Source organism: Xenopus tropicalis, chromosome 5 (genome assembly GCF_000004195.4).
Source record: "Xenopus tropicalis strain Nigerian chromosome 5, UCB_Xtro_10.0, whole genome shotgun sequence".
In the NCBI taxonomy this organism is placed as follows: domain Eukaryota; kingdom Metazoa; phylum Chordata; class Amphibia; order Anura; family Pipidae; genus Xenopus; species Xenopus tropicalis.
Window position 1 is genome coordinate 118,715,126 of NC_030681.2, and position 19,811 is coordinate 118,734,936.

A 19,811-nucleotide genomic window follows, 5' to 3' on the forward strand; every position below is an offset into this window, starting at 1 on the left:
CACTTGTACTGAGAGCTATCTCCCATAACCCTGTATTCCCTCACTTGTACTGAGAGCTATCTCCCATAACCCTGTATTCCCTCACTTGTACTGAGAGCTATCTCCCATAACCCTGTATTCCCTCACTTGTACTGAGAGCTATCTCCCATAACCCTGTATTCCCTCACTTGTACTGAGAGCTATCTCCCATAACCCTGTATTCCCTCACTTGTACTGAGAGCTATCTCCCATAACCCTGTATTCCCTCACTTGTACTGAGAGCTATCTCCCATAACCCTGTATTCCCTAACTTGCTAAGAAGCCATCCAACCCCTTCTTAAAGCCTTCCCCAGTGTAAACAAACAACTTGGCCCCTCTTTCTTCATAACTGAGTCTTTCCATACCCTTTACCAGCTTAGTTGCCCTTCTCTGGACCCTCTCTAATTCAATAGAGATGTCCAGTTTGAGCACTGGATACCACTGGATAAACTAAACAGCATATTCTAGATGGGGCCTTGCAAGTGCTCTGTAAAGGGGAAGTATAACACCCTCGCCCCGTGAATCAAACCTTGTTTGCCCTTGCAGCTGCTGCCTGGCATTGCTTGCTACAGCCAAGTTTATTATCTACAAGGACTCCAAGGTCCTTCTCCATAATGGATTTGCCTAGTGCAGTCCCATTAAGGGTATAAGTGGCTTGCATATTTTTACATCCCAGGTATATAAACCTTAAATTTTTCCACATCCACATTAAATCTTATCTGCCACTTAGCCGCTCAGATTGCCAGTTTGTCAAGATCCTGCTGCAAGGATGCCACATCCAAGATATATAATAAATTTACTTTGGACTTATTGTTAACTTTATATTGGCATCTTTCATTGCAGGAGATTAATGCAAAATATAACCTTATTAAAAAGTATGCCATAAAAACATTAAACAGGAGGATGAACTCTCTTTAAATAAACAAAAACATGAAACCATAGGCCAGCACACACAGCACAAACTATATACAGAGGATTTTTATACACACATATATTTACGCACACGCAGACACACGTATACTGAAGACAGAGGCTGCTGCTTGAATTTCCAGGAATTACAATATTTCTTCTGGGTGTTACTGAAGTTCAGCAAAGAGATGCATTTAATATTGCCTCCACAACATTTCACAAGTTGGATGGAAAAAAAATGTTGTTATTGGAATTAAGACAAAACACGCTTTCACTGAAATGGCCTTTATTTTCTCAGGTTCTGAAGCTTGCCAGCACAGGCTGCTAAAATCAGCTATTAACTCGTTTGGCATAGTTAGAGGTTCTGAATATGCCTATAATCATGTTGGTGAGCACTAAATCTTGATATTATAGCAGCCAGTGAAAGCAGCCAAACACTGGAAGCTTCAGATACTGTCTTAATATGATTTAAGAATTGTCGGCACGCTCCTGTTTCTCAGAGGTATAAGTAGGATAGATGAGATTTTTATACATTAACATAACATAGATAATTGCGATTTTCATTAATGGGGACCTGTCATCAAGACATAAAAAGGTGTAATGCAAGCCCAAATTATTTTTTTAAACATCAATAACTGTTTGTAAAGATGTCAGCGGTCAATCCCCTTCATCTCACATAGGCTCTGCTTGGGTGCATGTGATTAGCCACATACTTAAGCTCCTCTCGTCTGATAAATGCATGAGATTTAGGGATGATACAATGCTTGCCCTGATGGCAATGTTTTTTTCATGGTAAACACAGAATGAGTAGAGATCCACTGTATTGTAGCAGTTACAGGCCTATTTTTCTGATCAACATAGGTAGAAAAATCTATGCCAAACAAATAGTGAATAGGGTAAAAACATTTCTTCAGTACAAAATAAACCAGGAGAATGCAGTATTTTTCCAAGCTGAGAAGCTAAGGACAACACTATTGGGATGGTTTATTTAATTAAAATATACCAAAACAGAAGGATCCCATTTATGTGGTTAGCCAAAAATATGTAGAAGGCTTTAAATAGGTTTCCCTGGGACTTTCTCAAAGGCACTTTGGTAGCACATGGCTTCAAGACAAACGATAGCAGAATGAATAGAGTTATTATGATGGAGTTACTGACAATTGCCATTAGACAGTATCCGAACAACAAACAAATTGAATATGTTTCACAAATCTCACAATACCCATCTCCGGTATAATTAAAAAAATAATTTGATGAGGATTTAGGTTTTAAATCCAATTTAAATGTAGTTAGTACCTATTAAAGGACATGTAAAGCCTACATGCCTACAATGTATATCAGTTTGGGAATGCCTCCCCCACCCAAATGGCATCATTTGTACTGCATATATCCCCTCCATTTGCCAGCACCATCACATTTTCCTAAAGCAAATAGAAGCTTTCACCTGGTGGCCATTTTTAGATACATAATTGGATACATTTAAATCTGCAAACAGCATACACACATACAGACCATTATTCAGCATACATTTCATCATGAATACAGGCGAATACAGGCAGAACTGTCTTTGATAAAAGTTCTACTTTGTTTGAGCTGAGCTAAGGAGAGGAGGTTATGAGAAAAAAATTGAAGCAGACAGCTAGAGCTGAGTTTCTATGGGAACCAGCAATGCCATCTCTTCACTGGCTGCTAGACTGGGGGTGTGTCTAGTAATCTGAGCTTAGTACAACTGAGCATGCCCACAAGCCAACAGCCAAAGTAAATTCCTGAGGGAGGGGGGCGAGCGGGTTACAGGAGGAGAAGCAAATCTAAGTGATTAAGGAGATGTTACAGCCTTACTATTAACCTTTGGACAACCAGTGTGACAGGTATTGAAAGATTTCCCTGAAATCACAGAAGTTTTCTCTCAAGGCAACTTCCGCGATTTCAGGGAAATCGTGGCGCTGCGTATGCCATCCTACCGGCGATTTACATTTACGTTGGTGGGATGGCATTTCGGGGAGATTAGTCGCCCGCGAACAGGGAGATTTGTCACGGGGCGACTAATCTTCCCGTGTGCCAGAGCACTAAAGGAGAAGGAAAAATCAGTGATTGTAATCACTTACCTGAAACCCCCGGCCAGTGCTCCTGTTAGGAGAAAACTGCACCAGCCAGGGGTTAATGCAGATGAGCAATCCTTCCCCTTCCTACTCCTGACGGGTGCAGTTTTCTCCTAACAGGAGCACTGGCCGGGGGTTTCAGGTAAACGATTACAATCACTGGGGGGTGGGGGGGGGGGGTGTTCCTAACATTTTGTAACTTTCCTTATCCTTTTAAGCATTAAAAGATGATAACAGTTTCATAATTTGCTCCATATTGCATACTCTACCAGTGTCAACACCACAATTCATCCTACAGAATACAGACAGGACTTCTTTTAATTATGTAAAAAGACAAGAGAGCAGGAATTAATATGAATGGAATAACAAAAACTAAACAAGAGGGAAGCCTATTAATTCCCTGTATGAAACCATATCACAAGGCAACTCACATACTGTACACAAATCAACATTATGGGCCAATCATAATTACTAAAACGGAATAAAAAAACAGGAAGAACAAAAAGACCTGGGAAAATCTTCTTTGTACACAAAACAAGGAAGGAACCCAACCCTGACTTTTAAAAAACAGTAAACCCAACACTCCAAGGTTTGCAACCAACCCTAATCAGTTCCTCCAACTACTGACACTAAATCTGGCCATTCACTATAACATCCACTCATTTGTCAAAGTCACCAAACCAGTGGATCTTTCCCCTGATATGCCCACCTAGCGTCATATGATCCGATTACAATTAAGGGAATCAAACCAGCCCAATCAACATCTGGCCAATTTTCAGCCAGATATTGGTTTAGATGGCCTGTCAGAGGGCCTCATACAAAGGCAGATAAGCTGCTGAATCGGTGTGTACGGCCCGAATCAGCTACAGCTTTAATCTGTCTGTGTATGGCCAGCTTTAATCAGCTGAAATGGATGAATAGGATACCCAAGCAGAATACTGGTAAACAAAGAAATATAAAAATAATAGGCGCGATGACCAGCACAATGACCAGCACCAATATTCACTTCTGGGTTAGCTTTACTGTACCATACAAAATGGAAACTACATTTCGGGGGGAGGGCACTACAGCCTATGGAGTAAGCAAACAAACTTGGAGGTAGCTGAAATCATATTCACCTAAATTCAAAATAAATTGAAAAACTGTCCAGATTAAATTGAATTCACTAATGTGCACTAGATGCTTAATAAACAATTATTTCCGTATTCTATCATGTTTTAGATACTGAAGCACATACGTTTCAGGCATGGGCTGGGTTTCAGTCATCTTCATGAAGCTTGATTTTTTTAAATAATGTTTCATGCTGATAAAACGTCAAAACACATAGACTTTTTTTTTTCTTACTTTGCCACCAATTTACTAAAAAAAAATCTGAAAAAATATAAAAATTTATTTTACTACCATTTGATAATTTTGCTAGAATTGTTGAAATTCCATTGAAATATTAATTATTACTTTAAATACATGTCCAATACATGAGTATTACTATGACACTGCAGGAATGCCCAACTTGCACACAACACAATGATTTGCAGTAAAAAAAAAATATTTACATTGAGGGACAGGACTATATCTCATATCTAATCATGTCTTTCCTAATAATGGTAAGAAATAACTGAAACCTATTTATGAAAAAGATTTATTACAGCTAGTGGATGTTTGTGATAGATTTTACCAGCACTGATTTGGCTAAGGGAAACCTTGGAAGAACTGCCTAACAATCTGCCCTGCCTCCCTTTTTGCCAGGGGCTTGGTGCAAGCAACTACAGTATGGCTCCCAAAGTACTACTATTACAGAGAAACAACGGCTCCTGATGAAATAAACTCAATTGCAATTTCATAATTTCTTAAAATGTAAGTGCCACTGGGGAAGGGACTGCCGCACTCCTAGGTGGAACTAAAGAGAAGCAAGACCACACTTGCTTCCAAGCAAGGCACCAAAATAGAAAGAAGCTGCCATCATTCCCCTGTGATTGGGTTCTAAGTTGAATTTCAGCCAATAAAAAGTGAGAACTGACGTTGTAAGCAGGCTTTACAAATTCATATAAGACTTGTTAAGTCTTCTCACATTGAACTGAATTGCTGAGAAGCACATTTGCCAACTGTTTCTACTGGGTTACTGCTGGCTTAACAAAGGAAAGCTTTTCACTTCATTAAGTCCCAGTATTTGGCGAGACAGGGACTTAACTGTTACCAGCCACTTGTATTTATATAACAAAAAAGGCTCCTTCACAGCAGGCTGCCATGCACAGTTATCATAAAAGCTACACAGAATACATTTGTTCTATAACTTGTGTAGCAATAAGTGAGGCACAAATGACAATCACCATTCTCTAATAAGCGGCAACCAAACATCACAAGTGTCATAGCCATCATGTCACCCACTTGTACTTCTGGTGAGGCCTAAGTGATGCTTCTACAGAGGAGCTACCGACAGTGCCACTTTCTGCTATACCTACTATCCTGTATCATCCTCCCACCCCCACAGGTACTATCCTGTATCATCCTCCCACTCCCACAGGTACTATCCTGTATCATCCTCCCACTCCCACAGGTACTATCCTGTATCATCCTCCCACTCCCACAGGTACTATCCTGTATCATCCTCCCACTCCCACAGGTACTATCCTGTATCATCCTCCCACCCCCACAGGTACTATCCTGTATCATCCTCCCACCCCCACAGGTACTATCCTGTATCATCCTCCCACTCCCACAGGTACTATCCTGTATCATCCTCCCACTCCCACAGGTACTATCCTGTATCATCCTCCCACCCCCACAGGTACTATCCTGTATCATCCTCCCACCCCCACAGGTACTATCCTGTATCATCCTCCCACTCCCACAGGTACTATCCTGTATCATCCTCCCACCCCCACAGGTACTATCCTGTATCATCCTCCCACTCCCACAGGTACTATCCTGTATCATCCTCCCACCCCCACAGGTACTATCCTGTATCATCCTCCTACTCCCACAGGTACTATCCTGTATCATCCTCCCACTCCCACAGGTACTATCCTGTATCATCCTCCCACTCCCACAGGTACTATCCTGTATCATCCTCCCACTCCCACAAGTACTATACTGTATCATCCTCTCACTCCCACAGGTACTATACTGTATCATCCTCCCACTCCCACAGGTACCATCCTGTATCATCCTCCCACTCCCACAGGTACCATCCTGTATCATCCTCCCACTCCCACAGGTACTATCCTGTATCATCCTCCCACTCCCACAGGTACTATCCTGTATCATCCTCCCACTCCCACAGGTACTATACTGTATCATCCTCTCACTCCCACAGGTACTATCCTGTATCATCCTCCCACTCCCACAGGTACTATCCTGTATCCTCCCACAGGTACTATCCTGTATCATCCTCCCACTCCCACAGGTACTATCCTGTATCATCCTCTCACCCCCACAGGTACTATACTGTATATGTTCTAAAGGCTGAATCACTAGCTGAATAGTTTTTTGTCACCTGGCATCTATAATATCCCTATCACCCTTGCTCCAGTCCTAAATAAACTCTTTCCCCCTGAAAAAGCTCATTGTGCTTTTATATATTTTTTATTGTTGTCGTTTTTTGCACTGTTTTTTTCTAACATTTGTCATTGGTTTGTTCATTTCTAGTTAGTTACAGTGAAGCCCTCGTGAGACTGCATAGCTGGGAAACAAACCAATGTTGTGTATCAGTGCCAGTGTTATAGTGCGAGGGCCTGAGTATCTGCATCAGTACCCACTGCTTCTCACTGTATATAATGTGCTGGTTTTGTAAATATCGACTGCATCTCATTGTATATAATGTGCCTGGGATTTCAGTACCGACTGCCTTACTCACTATAAAACTAACTAAAACACATTTAAAGTGGACCTGTCACCCAGACATAAAAAGCTGTATAATAAAAGCCCTTTTCAAATTAAACATGTAACCCAAAGTCATTTTTTTATTAACACATCTATACCCATTATATAAGCATTTAAAAGTCCCAGCTGTCAATCATATATTGCCTGACCCGCCTCTACGCCTTAGGCATAGGGGTGGGGCAGACAGTTACTTTCGCTTTCAATTCAGAACTTCTTAGATGTCACTGCTCTCCTCACATTCCCCCTCCCTCCTCACCATCTAATTGTGTAACCAGTGCATGGATATGGGTATCTGGTCCCCCCATACTGGCACAGAAACGAGATTTTAGCAGGATGCACAGCTTGCCTTAATAACAGTGTCCACAAAATGGAGCCTGCCTGTTTTCTGCAATTGTGAATTCCAAGGCTGAAGGAATTAAGTTTCAAATAATTTATATTGTGTAACTGAAGTTTATTTGTAATTATTTCTTAGGGTGACAGGTCCCCTTTAAGTTAACGGATCACAAACACAAATGGATGGAGAACCCCTCACAGAAGGGCATGTATATATAATACCTTTACATCCTAAGCATTTTAGGGCAAAAAAGCACTCCCGCCCACACTTCTGCACAGTATCCCTAGAAGTCAGTGGGAACCTCAAGAGGTAGCTGGGAGGTTCATTTTTACACCAGCAGTGAATCCAAAACATACTCAGGCCAATACCCTTTAGTTTCAATCTGATCCTGTAGTTTCTCATACTGCATAATGTATAGCGATTGCTGAAAGTTCTGCTGTTAAGGGTAGAAAACCACCATTGCTTTCTTACTCTCACTTTAATATTTTGTCATGTAATACAACCATTCCTTCTAGAAGGGCATTCGTGGCATAGATTTTACAAAGATAGGTACTTGATGGTGATACTTAATGCCACTCAAACGAATAACTGACCTAATGGGGGAGATTTCAGCTCAAAATACGTAAATGTGAATATTTGGGTGAAAATCCACCCTGTATAAACAGTGACAAAAGAATGCAATTGAAGTAAATGGCATAAGGTGGAGCAATTAATGTCTAATGCAAAATTTAGCCTTAAGATAACACAATGCTGAAGGCTGGTAACAATATAGACAATGTACCTGTAATTTCATGCTGTTACAATACCCCTGAACATTGCAGGTTTCTATAAAAAAAAAATTGATAAAAAGGCCATATGTAAAACCTTGCTTTACCTAAATAGACCATTTTCATAAAAATGTACTTTTCCAATAGTATGTTGCACTGGATAATCCTAAATAGAAAATTGCCATTTTAAGTACTTACGTCCTCAACGACTTTACTATTTGACACAATTTTTTATCATGCAGCTACACACATTTACATAAGAGGAACCATGACTATCTCACCTCTTTCATGGAGACTTTCCCTTATGGCTTGCTGTAATTGTTCATCTTCATCAAAGCCTCCTGTGTAAAGATCGTAACTCCTTGAAGAACTGTGCTGCTGGTATGAATCATCTGCATAGCCAGAGTAGCCTAGAACAATACAGCATAGAATCAGCACTCAGGGATGCAGGCGAAATGGATAATGTTATAGTCACAAAGTTGTCTACTTATGAATGAAGACACTAAATAAAAGTTTTTTAGCAGTTTGTTGCATTCAATTGTGCTATTTTCCTGACGTGCCACACTTCACTATAAAAGGGTCAAAGTTTGAGCTCAGTGCTTAGTTAGGGCTTCCTTACACAGTGCACTTTCACCCACTAATGCAGACAGGTGAAGTTGTAAGGGGTCATTACAAAGTGCACGGGAAGGTACAAAGTGAAAAACAGACACAAAGGGGCATATTTATTATGCTGTGTAAAAAACGGTGAGAAAATTCGCCACACATCGCCAGGCTTCGCCATGTAAAAATGGCGTAAAAAAGGCGTAAAAACAGCGTAATTGTTTTATGCGTTTTTTCTTCCACCGGAACTTATGGGAAATAACGGCGTAATATGCGGCGTAATATCCGGCGTTCAGACGGCAATCTTTTCCATTTATTTTACACAGCTTTTTACTCCGTTTTTTCGGCGAATTAGTTTTACACAGCATAATAAATACGCCCCAAACTGTCATATTCTTGCATATTTGAACCCTGTCCCACACTCTGACCATGAGCTCCAGAATGTAACTAGCAATGCCTGAGTCAGGGCACAAAATGTGCATCCAACCCCCTGCCGGAGGTGTGTTCCCTCTTGTTAGGAGCCAAAAAATCTATTCCATTCTGCCTTCAATGTGATCTCCAATGGGCCCTGAGGTGGTGGGGCACCCCCTGCACCCTGGTAGTTATGCCACTGATGGGTGCAGGATTTTGTGCCCCAGAATGGAGTGCAAGGACCTGCACTCACCCCTTTATTAGCAAAGCTAAAGGTCAGCAGTGCAATGTTCATGAGAGGCATGCACGGGGAGGCATGTAGACATTTCCCGTACCACCCCCTAACTTGAGCATCAGCCAGGTGCAGGTGAAGCAATGCCCATACAAAAATGCTGGGCAAATAAGCCCTAAGAGGTGTGATTAGGTGTCCCTTGCATATGTGGCATTTTTAGGTGACCCGCATAGTGTATAGATGAGAGGACTGTGCACAGTAAGAAGTCAAAAGTCACTTATTCCTACTTCTAATCTTTTCTACCAAATGAATGGGTTAACTGGCTCCCCTGTATAGTGTAGCATACACATTTTTGCAATGCATCTGGGTACATTTAGAGTCTATCTGAACCAAGTCATAGTATTTCTAAGAAAACCATACAATTCCTACCAGAATAACTGAAGTTTCTCTGAGTGGAAGAAGGGCCATTTGAGAAAGAAGCTGTAAAACAGATAATAAAACAATGAGGGATTGGCACAAGCACATACTTACAACAATCTACATTAAAAGAGCATGCATATATAAAGTAATAGTTACAGTTAAAAAGTAACTAGATTTTGAAATATAAACCTGTCTCACACAGTGGGGATTCTTACCTGTACTTATCAGGATTTTCTTAAGAGGCCCTTGGGTATAGAGCAGTCCAACTAAGATACCAGAGAGATGTCCAACAAAAGAGGTCCTAAAAGAAACACAAAAAAGAGTACAAGAAGTTCAAGATATGCTCTAAACCCCTCTCTGCTTTGCTAGAATGCAGGGAGTGTTTAAAAGTTCAATTTGTACCTTTCCTTTTAATTTGAAACAATCTAAACACAGCTCACAGGTGAAAGGCTAGGGATTATTTAAATCTAAAGTATAAAAGTATAGTTCTGAAACATGTAAATTAAGGTTCACTAATATTCAATTTAGCAAGCTATATAAGCTAAGGAATTTAGAAGTACTAAAAATCCTTGCCCCTTGCAAATGCCCCTTTTAGTGCCATATTTTACTTATGGTTGGACCTCTCCTTGGTTTTGGTGAATTTAACACACACTGTATGCTGTGGGCTTTTGTAAGGTCCTGACAAGTTTGAGTGCTGCTGAGCACACAAGGTGTATGTCTGGTGATGTCTTTATTTAGTCTTTTCCAAAACCTTACTTTGACTGGGATCTCTTATCTCAACACTTCCAATGTTTTCCTTGGATATTAGCAAACTGAACACCTCTTAATTAGGATACATTTCCTCTGTTTCCCCAGCTATGCCATCCAAAGGCAAAGTATCAGTGACACGTAGTGGTAGGACTAAACTCAGGTTATCCCCAGGAATCACACCCTCCCAGCATAAAAACGCGAGAGTTTGAAAGTCTTGCGTTTTTATGCGTATTTCGGCTACATGTGCCTGCACCCGAGCGTATTCCATTCATTCGGAAACAAATCTCAACATTTGGTTTCCTGTCTTTTAAGCTTTGTTAATATCTGACTCGTGTCAGGCTAATTTCTTTTTGATTTTGTGAGCCCTTTCTGTTACTGTTGAGTCTTTACTTTTATTTTTAATCCTTTAAAGCTGTAGTATACCCCCTAGTTCAACTTGAGTGCAATGTATAGGGCTTGTGCTGAACCTACTTTTTAGGGTAAGGTCACACGAGGTGAACTGTCAGCCTGCGCATAATCCACCCATTTGCTTAAAAATTCTTCTAGTTGTACCTGCATCCAGATAGAAAGTCTGCTTTGGTGCAGGCACTCACAGCCAACAGCCAACATCCACCACTAAACACAAATGTACTTTACAGAGTTTATCATTTATATGATGTGTAAACATGAGTTTTTTTGCCCTTTTCAACATGAATGGCTGCCCTTGGCTATACAGCAACTTTATATACAGTATATTTACAGTAAATGTTTTTACCATTGCAGAGTAACATCACATTATAATTAAATACATATTTAAAACCCTTTCATTTCTTGGTGTTACTCTTCCTTTAATGACTAATTTCTATATATTAAATGTTAGCGACCTGCTCTTAATGGCATAGATCTTGACACTCATGAGAAACCCTGTGTGCTGTATTTATCTACTGCAAGTATTTCACAGGTTATGCCTTTCTCACTGCAGTCACTGACACAAGCTAAGGGATTTATGCACCCTATTCATTGTTAACAAAGAAGGTCTTGGTAGACTGAATATTTTAGGGTCTCATGTGAGTTTTAACCCTCATCATTCAGACATACCGCTTTTATTATGCTGCCAAAAACGCATTTAGACCTAGCCAAAGGCAAGTCCGTCGGCAAATAAATTTACTTTTTTGAAGGGTAAGAACGTTTTACTGCCCATTTCTGGGAATGGTTTAGCACTAAGAGTTGATACTACATTTATTATCTACAACTGTTCCAAAATGTTTGGATACTCCTACATTTACAAAATATAAACAACTTTTTGCCCACCTTCATTCTACTTTCTTACTCTGGCATTCATTAACTTGTCTATTACCTACTTGTCACATGAGCTGCTTCATAAAAGCATGAAAGTAGGTAATTGTCTATAACTACCTATAATGTAGTTTTACTTAACACTTGGATTGGCAATTAACTGTATATATGTACTGTATAATGTATTTCTGATTACACCTACAAGGTCAACTGTTGTTGGAGCTCAGCAGTGGAGCAGAGAATTTCTGACACGAATGATTGCCACCATATTATTCCAGTCAGTACACATTCATCATAATGACCAAATCTTCATTATTATGGATGATTATGTCTATGGTGGTCTTTCCTGGGTAGGGTTGCCACATTTCTGGAAAAAACACTGGCCTTCCTATATTTGTATCTATCTTCCTTATTAATAACAATAATCATATAACAACACATCAATAATAACAATAACAGTGATCATTTTACCGGCCAGGTGGCAAGCCTATTCCTGGGATAGTCAACATTATGCAAGCTCACTATCTACCAAAGAAGCTTAAACTTATCATATTTAGAAGATCGCTTTTAATCTACTTGGTGATCTATAATTACCAAAATATAGTAACACAACTTCTAAAGTTGATATGGACATCAGGTTTAATCATCTACTCAAATAATACCTCATGTTGACAACAGTATACCAGGGAGTAGGGGATACAATTTCCCCTCAATGTACAAGGGGTAAAATACAGATGATTGGATATAAAAAATTTAGATTAAGTGGGGATTTCACAAAAGTGGTGGTACTGTTACCATTTTCTTATCATTACCAAAATGTTGACGCACTGGATAACTATTTCGCACCCAGACAGCCAGACAGCCAGGAACTTGGAAGTGTGACTTTAATTTGTGAAAGCCAAGACACTTCCCTTCCATGGCACTACAACAACTATAATGTGATGCACAAGCAAAAATAGTACTGCACCCTCTGTAATAATGGCACAAATATAGTTATATGTCACCTATTAGGCAAACTGCAAAACACAGGAAATCCTGAGCAAGAATATTGTTATCAGACTAACCGATAAAACACTAGCCAAAGCCCGGGCCAGCACTACAATGTAGTTGGCAGTAAATCTGTAATACCGTTAAGTTTAGGCCCAGGCCCGCCCTAATGTTACCTGCTCCATAACCAGACCTTTATCTACACCATTGCCCTGCCCTTTTTAAGTCATTACTCTGCCCTACTGTGTCGCAGCCCACCCCCCCACCAGCCAGTAAGTTTATTTTAAAAAGGTAGCAGCCCTAACAAAAAAAAAAAAACCACCAATGAGGCCAAAACTGTAGTTGATGCTGAGAAAAGTACAACCTCAAATATGTTAGTTCTTCATACAGATACTGTACATATGTACACTTTTGCAGCAAACTGAATTAAAACAGTTTTTACTTAAATATATGTATATACATGAACAGGTATGGGATCTGTTATCCTGAAACCCATTATCCAGAAAGCTACCAATTAAAGTGCAAGGAAATGCTTCTACTATAGCCGCTAATATATTGTAGAGCCCCCTTGCCTGTAGCAAATCGCCACAGGCGATTAAAATAATGCAAACTTCTCCACAAAATTGCCTTTTAATTTTACAGTATTTGCAGTCTGACACGGCCGCCATCTTGGATTTCCCCCGCTAGGTTCTACTGTCCAGTCAGTCGCCTTCCCACCCTGTCCCAGTTTCGTACTGCTCTGCCACTCTGCTCTGTCCCCCCTTCCCCCGCTGCTACCCCCCCCACCCCCGCAGCACTCGCCTGTTGTTCTTCGGCTGCTGGTTCCTCCGTGTCACAGGGGCCAGTGAAGGGGAGGGGAGAAGAGGGGAGCGCACCTGCTTCTCTTCTGTCTCTGAAAATGAGCAATGCGCATGCGCCCCCTACAGTCCCAAGTCTGGGAAGGAGTGTTACATTATGGGAATCTTCTCTACCCAGCTCAGCGTTTTTTCTCCGTGTTTGGCTTCAGATCTTCTGAACAGGTTAAATATGGGGAGACTTAAAGGCACTATTGAGAGAACTGAAGGTATGCCTGCAGCTTGAGATTAACTCTTTACTAGCCTTTCCTTCTCCTTTAAGGGAAGGCCATCTCCCATAGACTCAATTTTAAGCAAATAATTGAAAATTTTAAAACACATTTCCTTTTTCTCTGTAATTATAAAACAGTACCCTGTACTTGATCCCAACTAAGATATAATTAATCCTTATTGGAGGCAAAACAATCCTGGTGAGTTTATTTAATGTTTAAATGATTTTTAGAAGGTTTATGGTATGGAGCTCCAAATAACAAAGATCCATTATCTGGAAAACCACAGGTCCCGAGCATTCTGGATAACAGGTCCCATACCTGTAATAATAATAGCCTTCTGGACACCGATTCCAGCAAAGCTTCACTTATCCTTTCCTGGTTTGGAAATATTCCACAAAAAAGTGTGATATGTCTCCTTGGTAACAAAATAATGCTGTAATCTTAGATTTATAGTTACATAAATATTTCACATAAGCATATATGTTTAGGCAGTACATAAATATTTGACCCCCCCCCCATTTAAGACCACACAAAACATGTTTTTTCTATGAAAAAGACTCCATTTCACTGTTGCTGCCTGTGGCAATGTTTGTTCTTTGGTCATTTACACTAAGTGAGATTGATGAATTCATCTAAGTTTATTCACCCAATACGTGTAAAATAAATCTCTCTCGGATGCTTTGAGATGCAAAAAGAAAAGACCATCTCTTTAATGCAGGGAGCCTTAAATAGAAGCCGAAAGTCCAACATTCTTCTATAACATTTCAATCATCAGTTCTTCTTTTCTTCCATATCTATCACATGCAATATTTAAGACCCCCACTCTTTCTTCCTCTTGTTTATCCATTTGTTGAAGTCATTTCCAGGATTTTGTTCAGGATTCAGCTTATTTCAAGCATTTTGCGGGACTCCAGCCAAATCCAGTTAGCTGAACCAAATCTGAACTCTTAAGGCAGAGGTTTTCAGTTTAGGCCCCACTTTGAGGTCCAATGTTTAGTCAGGGCCCCCTTTAGCTTGTAAGTAAATTCCAGACTTATTTAAACACCACTGTATCAGTGATTTAGCCATAGTTCCTAAAATATCCAGGAGACTGTAGTGCAATGAAAAGTATGGTGCTTTCTGGTAAGAAATTGATTCTAAAGGGTAGTCTTTTCACATGTTTAGGAGACCACAGTAGCAAGCTTTAACTTACACACAAAGCCTGTAAAAATAAACAACTGACATGAGCTGTATCTCTGTTTTTAGTAATCAATAAACAAAAGACCTGGGCTGGGAGTCTTCACATTCAACACAACAGCATTTATTACATTACAGGTGCTGTACCCCACCTACAGTTAGATTAGTATACAACAGTGATCCCCAACCAGTGGCTCATAAGTAATATGTTGCTCACTGACCTGGATGCTACTGGTTGGAGGCACATTTTGGATGCCTGATATCCATGAAATATGGGAGGGTCCATCAGTTTGTTCTGATCACCCTGTTAGAGGTGGAGTTAGGTTGTGATGTTTGATTGGTTGAGAGTTAGGAGTAGAAAAGGGCTTGCACTGGATTGTTTAGAGGGAACTTCAGAAGTGCCTGGACATTTGATCTTGGATTGAAGGAGGCCATTTTGACCAAAGGATTCTACCTTCATGTAAAGGCAATGCTTCATGAACCTCTGTAAAACTTCACCTCCTAAACAAAGCTAAGTATTCTGTTTTATTTCCGAAAGTACATTTAGCGGCACGTTTAGTAAGCAATTTTGAGCTAAAGTTGGATTTTTTCTTATTTCTAGATAATTGCTAGATTTACAAATGGGTTTTCGGCAGAACTCAATTTTTTCGTTATTGTTCCCCCAAAAATTCAAGCATAATTCTCGATTTATTAACGTTTCATTAACTTTTTTTGTCAAAAATTTTTTGGCAGGTATGATCTGTTGAGTACCATGGAGTCCTATGGAGGCTTAAGGCCCCCATACACGGGCCGACTATAGCTGCCGATTCGGCAGCTAATCGGCCCGTGTATAGACAGAACAGAGCGGCATGGCCGACCGATATCTGGCCTGAAATTGGCTAGATCTCGATCGGCCAGGTTAGAAAATCCAGTCGGATCGGGGACCGCATCGGCTCGTTGATGCAGTCCCCGAACCGACTGCCCCATAACCTCAAATGGCCAGGGGCCAAACGATCGGATTATTTTTTTTTTTAAGTTCCTTGCTACCCGATATCGCCCACCCGTAGGTGGGGATATCGAGTGAAGATCCGCTCGCTTGGCGACATCGCCAAGCGAGCAGATCTTATAGTGTATGGGCACCTTTAGACTAGAGCAGTGCTGTCCAACTGGCGGCCCGCGGGCCGCATGCGGCCCGCGACCCCCCTCTGTGTGGCCCCCCACCTGTCTGGCTGCTTTGATGGCTTACTCTTGTGTAAGCTTTAAATAGTATCAGTACTGTGATTAACTGCCCTCCCTGCATGGTTCTCACCTCAGATTCAGGCTGTAATCCCTCTGTATTGTTTAAATATGTAATCCCCTGTACTGTTCACACCTTTTAATCTCTGCATTGTTCAACCCCTGCAGTGTTCACACCTCAGGCTCAGGCTGTGATCACCCCCATTGTTCCCCTGTTCACACCTCAGGAGCAGTAGAAACCCACAAATAATCCCTGCATACTACAAAAATAACATATACTGAGGTGGTACTGCAATTAAAAAGTTTTTTAATATATAGTTATTGTGCAGACTGTAGGAGCAGTGCCAGCATTGTGTCACTGTAGGCTGGCTGTGTGTGCCATACACACAGGCAGCATAGGGCAAGCAGAGTATGGTACACACAGGCAGGGTAGGGAAGGCAGAGTATGGCACACACAGGCAGAGTAGGGCAGGCAGAGTATGGCACACACAGGCCAAGTTTGGCACAAACCAGCCAAGAATGGCACACACAGTGAAAGTATGGCACACACAGGCAGGGTAGGAAATGCAGAGTATGGCACACACAGGCAGGGTAGGGCAGGCAGAGTATGGCACACACAGGCCAAGTATGGCACAAACCAGCCAAGAATGGCACACACAGTGAAAGTATGGCACGCAGGCAGGGTAGGGCAGGCAGAGTATGGCACACACAGGCAGGGTAGGGAAGGCAGAGTATGGCACACACAGGCAGGGTAGGGAAGGCAGAGTATGGCACACACAGGCAGGGTAGGGCAGGCAGAGTATGGCACACACAGGCCAAGTATGGCACAAACCAGCCAAGAATGGCACACACAGTGAAAGTATGGCACGCAGGCAGGGTAGGGCAGGCAGAGTATGGCACACACAGGCAGGGTAGGGAAGGCAGAGTATGGCACACACAAAGGCAGGGTAGGGCAGGCAGAGTATGGCACACAGGCAGGGTAGGGCAGGCAGAGTATGGCAGGTTTTTGCTGTACTACAACCATTAAAATGGGTATGATCATGTGATAACATGGGTGTGGTTTCAAGTGGGTGTGGTTTCAAAAAGGGGAGTGGTCAAAACTGGCTTCCATTATCGGCCCTCCACCACGTAGGTCGGAAAAATTCCGGCCCTCGGTACAACAGAAGTTGGACAGCACTGGACTAGAGGAATAGAATAGTCATTGACAGCCTGTCCTTGGAGCTTTAAGGGGAAGTTAATCCCCTCATGTTTTCACTTTGATCTGGCTGCTGGATAAGTACTTAAAGGAGAAGGAAAGGCTAATAAAGAGTTAATCTCAAGCTGCAGGCATACCTTCAGTTGTCTCAATAGTGCCCTTATGTCTCCCCATATTTCACCTGTTCAGATGATCAGAAGCCAAACAGGAAGAAAAAATGCTGAGCTGTGTAAAGAAGATTCCCATAATGCCTCACTCCTGCACAGACACCCAGACCAAGTGAACATGCTCAGTTAGTAAGACCATGAGTCAGCTTCCTGCTGATTGGCTCAGATCCACATTCCTAAGGGGGGGGGAGTGAGTTCTTAGCATTCTTGAGGGAGGGGGGAGCAGCAGAGAGCAGGAAGCTGAAAGCTGCGTGTCTCTGGCAGGGGAAAACAGACACAACTAATCTTTTTACAGAGAAGTCAGTGCAGCGTTTCTGTGAGTGCTTATGGCTGTATTTACATAGACCTTTCTGATAAAGCTTACTTAGTTTTTACCTTTCCTTCTCCTTTAAAGGAAGGATCAAAAACTAGATATTAAAAATTAAAAAAGGATGTAAGTTGAGAGATAAGTGAAAAGTTTAAGCACTTTAAAACCAGCTTTCTTTTCAATACACCACAGACATAACCACCAGCACCAGAACTGTGTGAAAGTGTGTAAGAGCTTTGATCAGTTAAGGGTAATGAAAGCAAGTGTCTGATTGGCTGGCAGAGGTTACTGGACTGGTGTAAATGTGCACCTGATTTTGTAAAAGGGTGCAACTCAGATGAATCCCTACTCATACTGCCTCAAAACACAAAATATTTTTTTATTAGATGACTCTCCATTACAACATAAAAATAAAATGTTAAGACCCCTGATGAATCTTGGACTGCAGCAGAACACAAAAGTATGCTTAAAATGAATATCCATCTGTGCAAAACAAAGAGACTACAAATCCAGATGTCACTGAGCCTTAAACTAAACTATGAAACCAAACCACACTCTATTCAACTCAAATTAATATATATTAAAAAAATAAAACTCATGTTGGCATCATTAACATTTTTCTGGAGTGAGTATATATTTTTTAGTTATGATGATAAAGACAAGGACAAGATGTAGATAAGTATAACATTCACATAACTAATGTTCATCAGATTAAGACATTGACATTCATTAAAAAGCAATATAGTTGCAAACTTACCCTGGGGAAAGCAAGTGAATTGCTACCAGCTCAGCCCAGCAAGCATATTTATTAGGTATCAGGATGCCAAATACATTCGAAGAACCTCCTGGGTGATAATAGTTGTTGAGCACTTTCAAAGCAAATAATACACCTAAAAGGAAACACAGAAACTGTGAGACTTAAATGGGTAGTGGGGTAGTTCAACTTAAATATCTAGTATGGATAAGGATATTATTATTAACATTTATTTATAAAGCGCCAACATATTCCGCAGTGCTGTACAATAAGTGGGTTTCATACATTGGACATACAGAGTAACATATAAAGCAATCAATAACCGATACAGGAGGTGAAGAGAGCCCTGCCCAAAAGAGCTTACAATCTACAAGGATATTGCTATTCTGAGACAATTTGCAATTTGTCTTTTTTATTTTTTGTGGGTTTTTTTGGATGTTGAGCTATATGTTCAGTAGCTCTACAGTTTGGTATTTTAGCAGCTATCTGGTCACTAGGGTCTTATATACCCTAGCAACCAGGCAGTGGTTCAAGTGAGAGACTGGAATACAACTACGTGGAAAACTGCATAGGACAATAAGAAATTAACAATAAAAATCAAATTGTAGCCTCACAGAGCAAGTTTTTTCGGATGCTGGGATCAGTGACCCCCATTTAAATGCTGAAAAGAAGCAGAAAAGGAAGGCAAATAAATAAAAAAAAAAAACTATAAAATATAACGAAGACCAAGTGCTAGGAATAGGACAGTAAATAACAAACTAAGGGCAATGACAGACAATGAGATTAGTTGCCCGCTATAAACCTTCTCTAAATGCTTTTGCGATAATGTAACTCATCGGTGGGAAAACTCCTCTAAATGCTTCAGCTTTTCAAAGTTGGCTGAAGCTGCGTCACAAAGAAACTTTGGGCAGCTTCGGAAAGGAGACGCAATGTGGTGATTTACATTATTGCTGTTGGAAATAATGACGTGCGGGCCGGCCCGACACCCGCAGGACAGGCAGGTTAGGGCCAATATACACACAGCGTTGTGGGTGGGTTTGGGCCGAGCTCTTCCTGCACCCTCCCAGCCTGCTAGCTAACTGTACCCCACTTCTGCCTCTGGATTGGACAGGTATTTTTTGCAAAATTTTGTCCTCTCTCATATTTAGAGTCAAGGGTTTTTACTGCTAAATGTTCCACCTCATACTGCCTATTGTGCTTGTAACCTTTAAAACAGATTGTTTGTTAAGGTTTTTAACCGATTAAATTTG

General features: G+C 41.0%; 1 protein-coding gene across 2 annotated transcripts in view; it reads right to left on the reverse strand.

Annotated features, from left to right (window-relative positions):
• rhbdd1 (rhomboid domain containing 1) overlaps nt 1–19,811 on the reverse strand; it is a 31,059-nt gene that overhangs the window by 7,091 nt on the left and 4,157 nt on the right. For both annotated transcript variants that reach the window (NM_001016449.2, XM_012963006.3), the window contains 4 exon segments: nt 8,288–8,416; nt 9,679–9,729; nt 9,885–9,970; nt 18,565–18,697. In NM_001016449.2, the coding sequence (NP_001016449.1) occupies nt 8,288–8,416; nt 9,679–9,729; nt 9,885–9,970; nt 18,565–18,697 (399 nt within the window).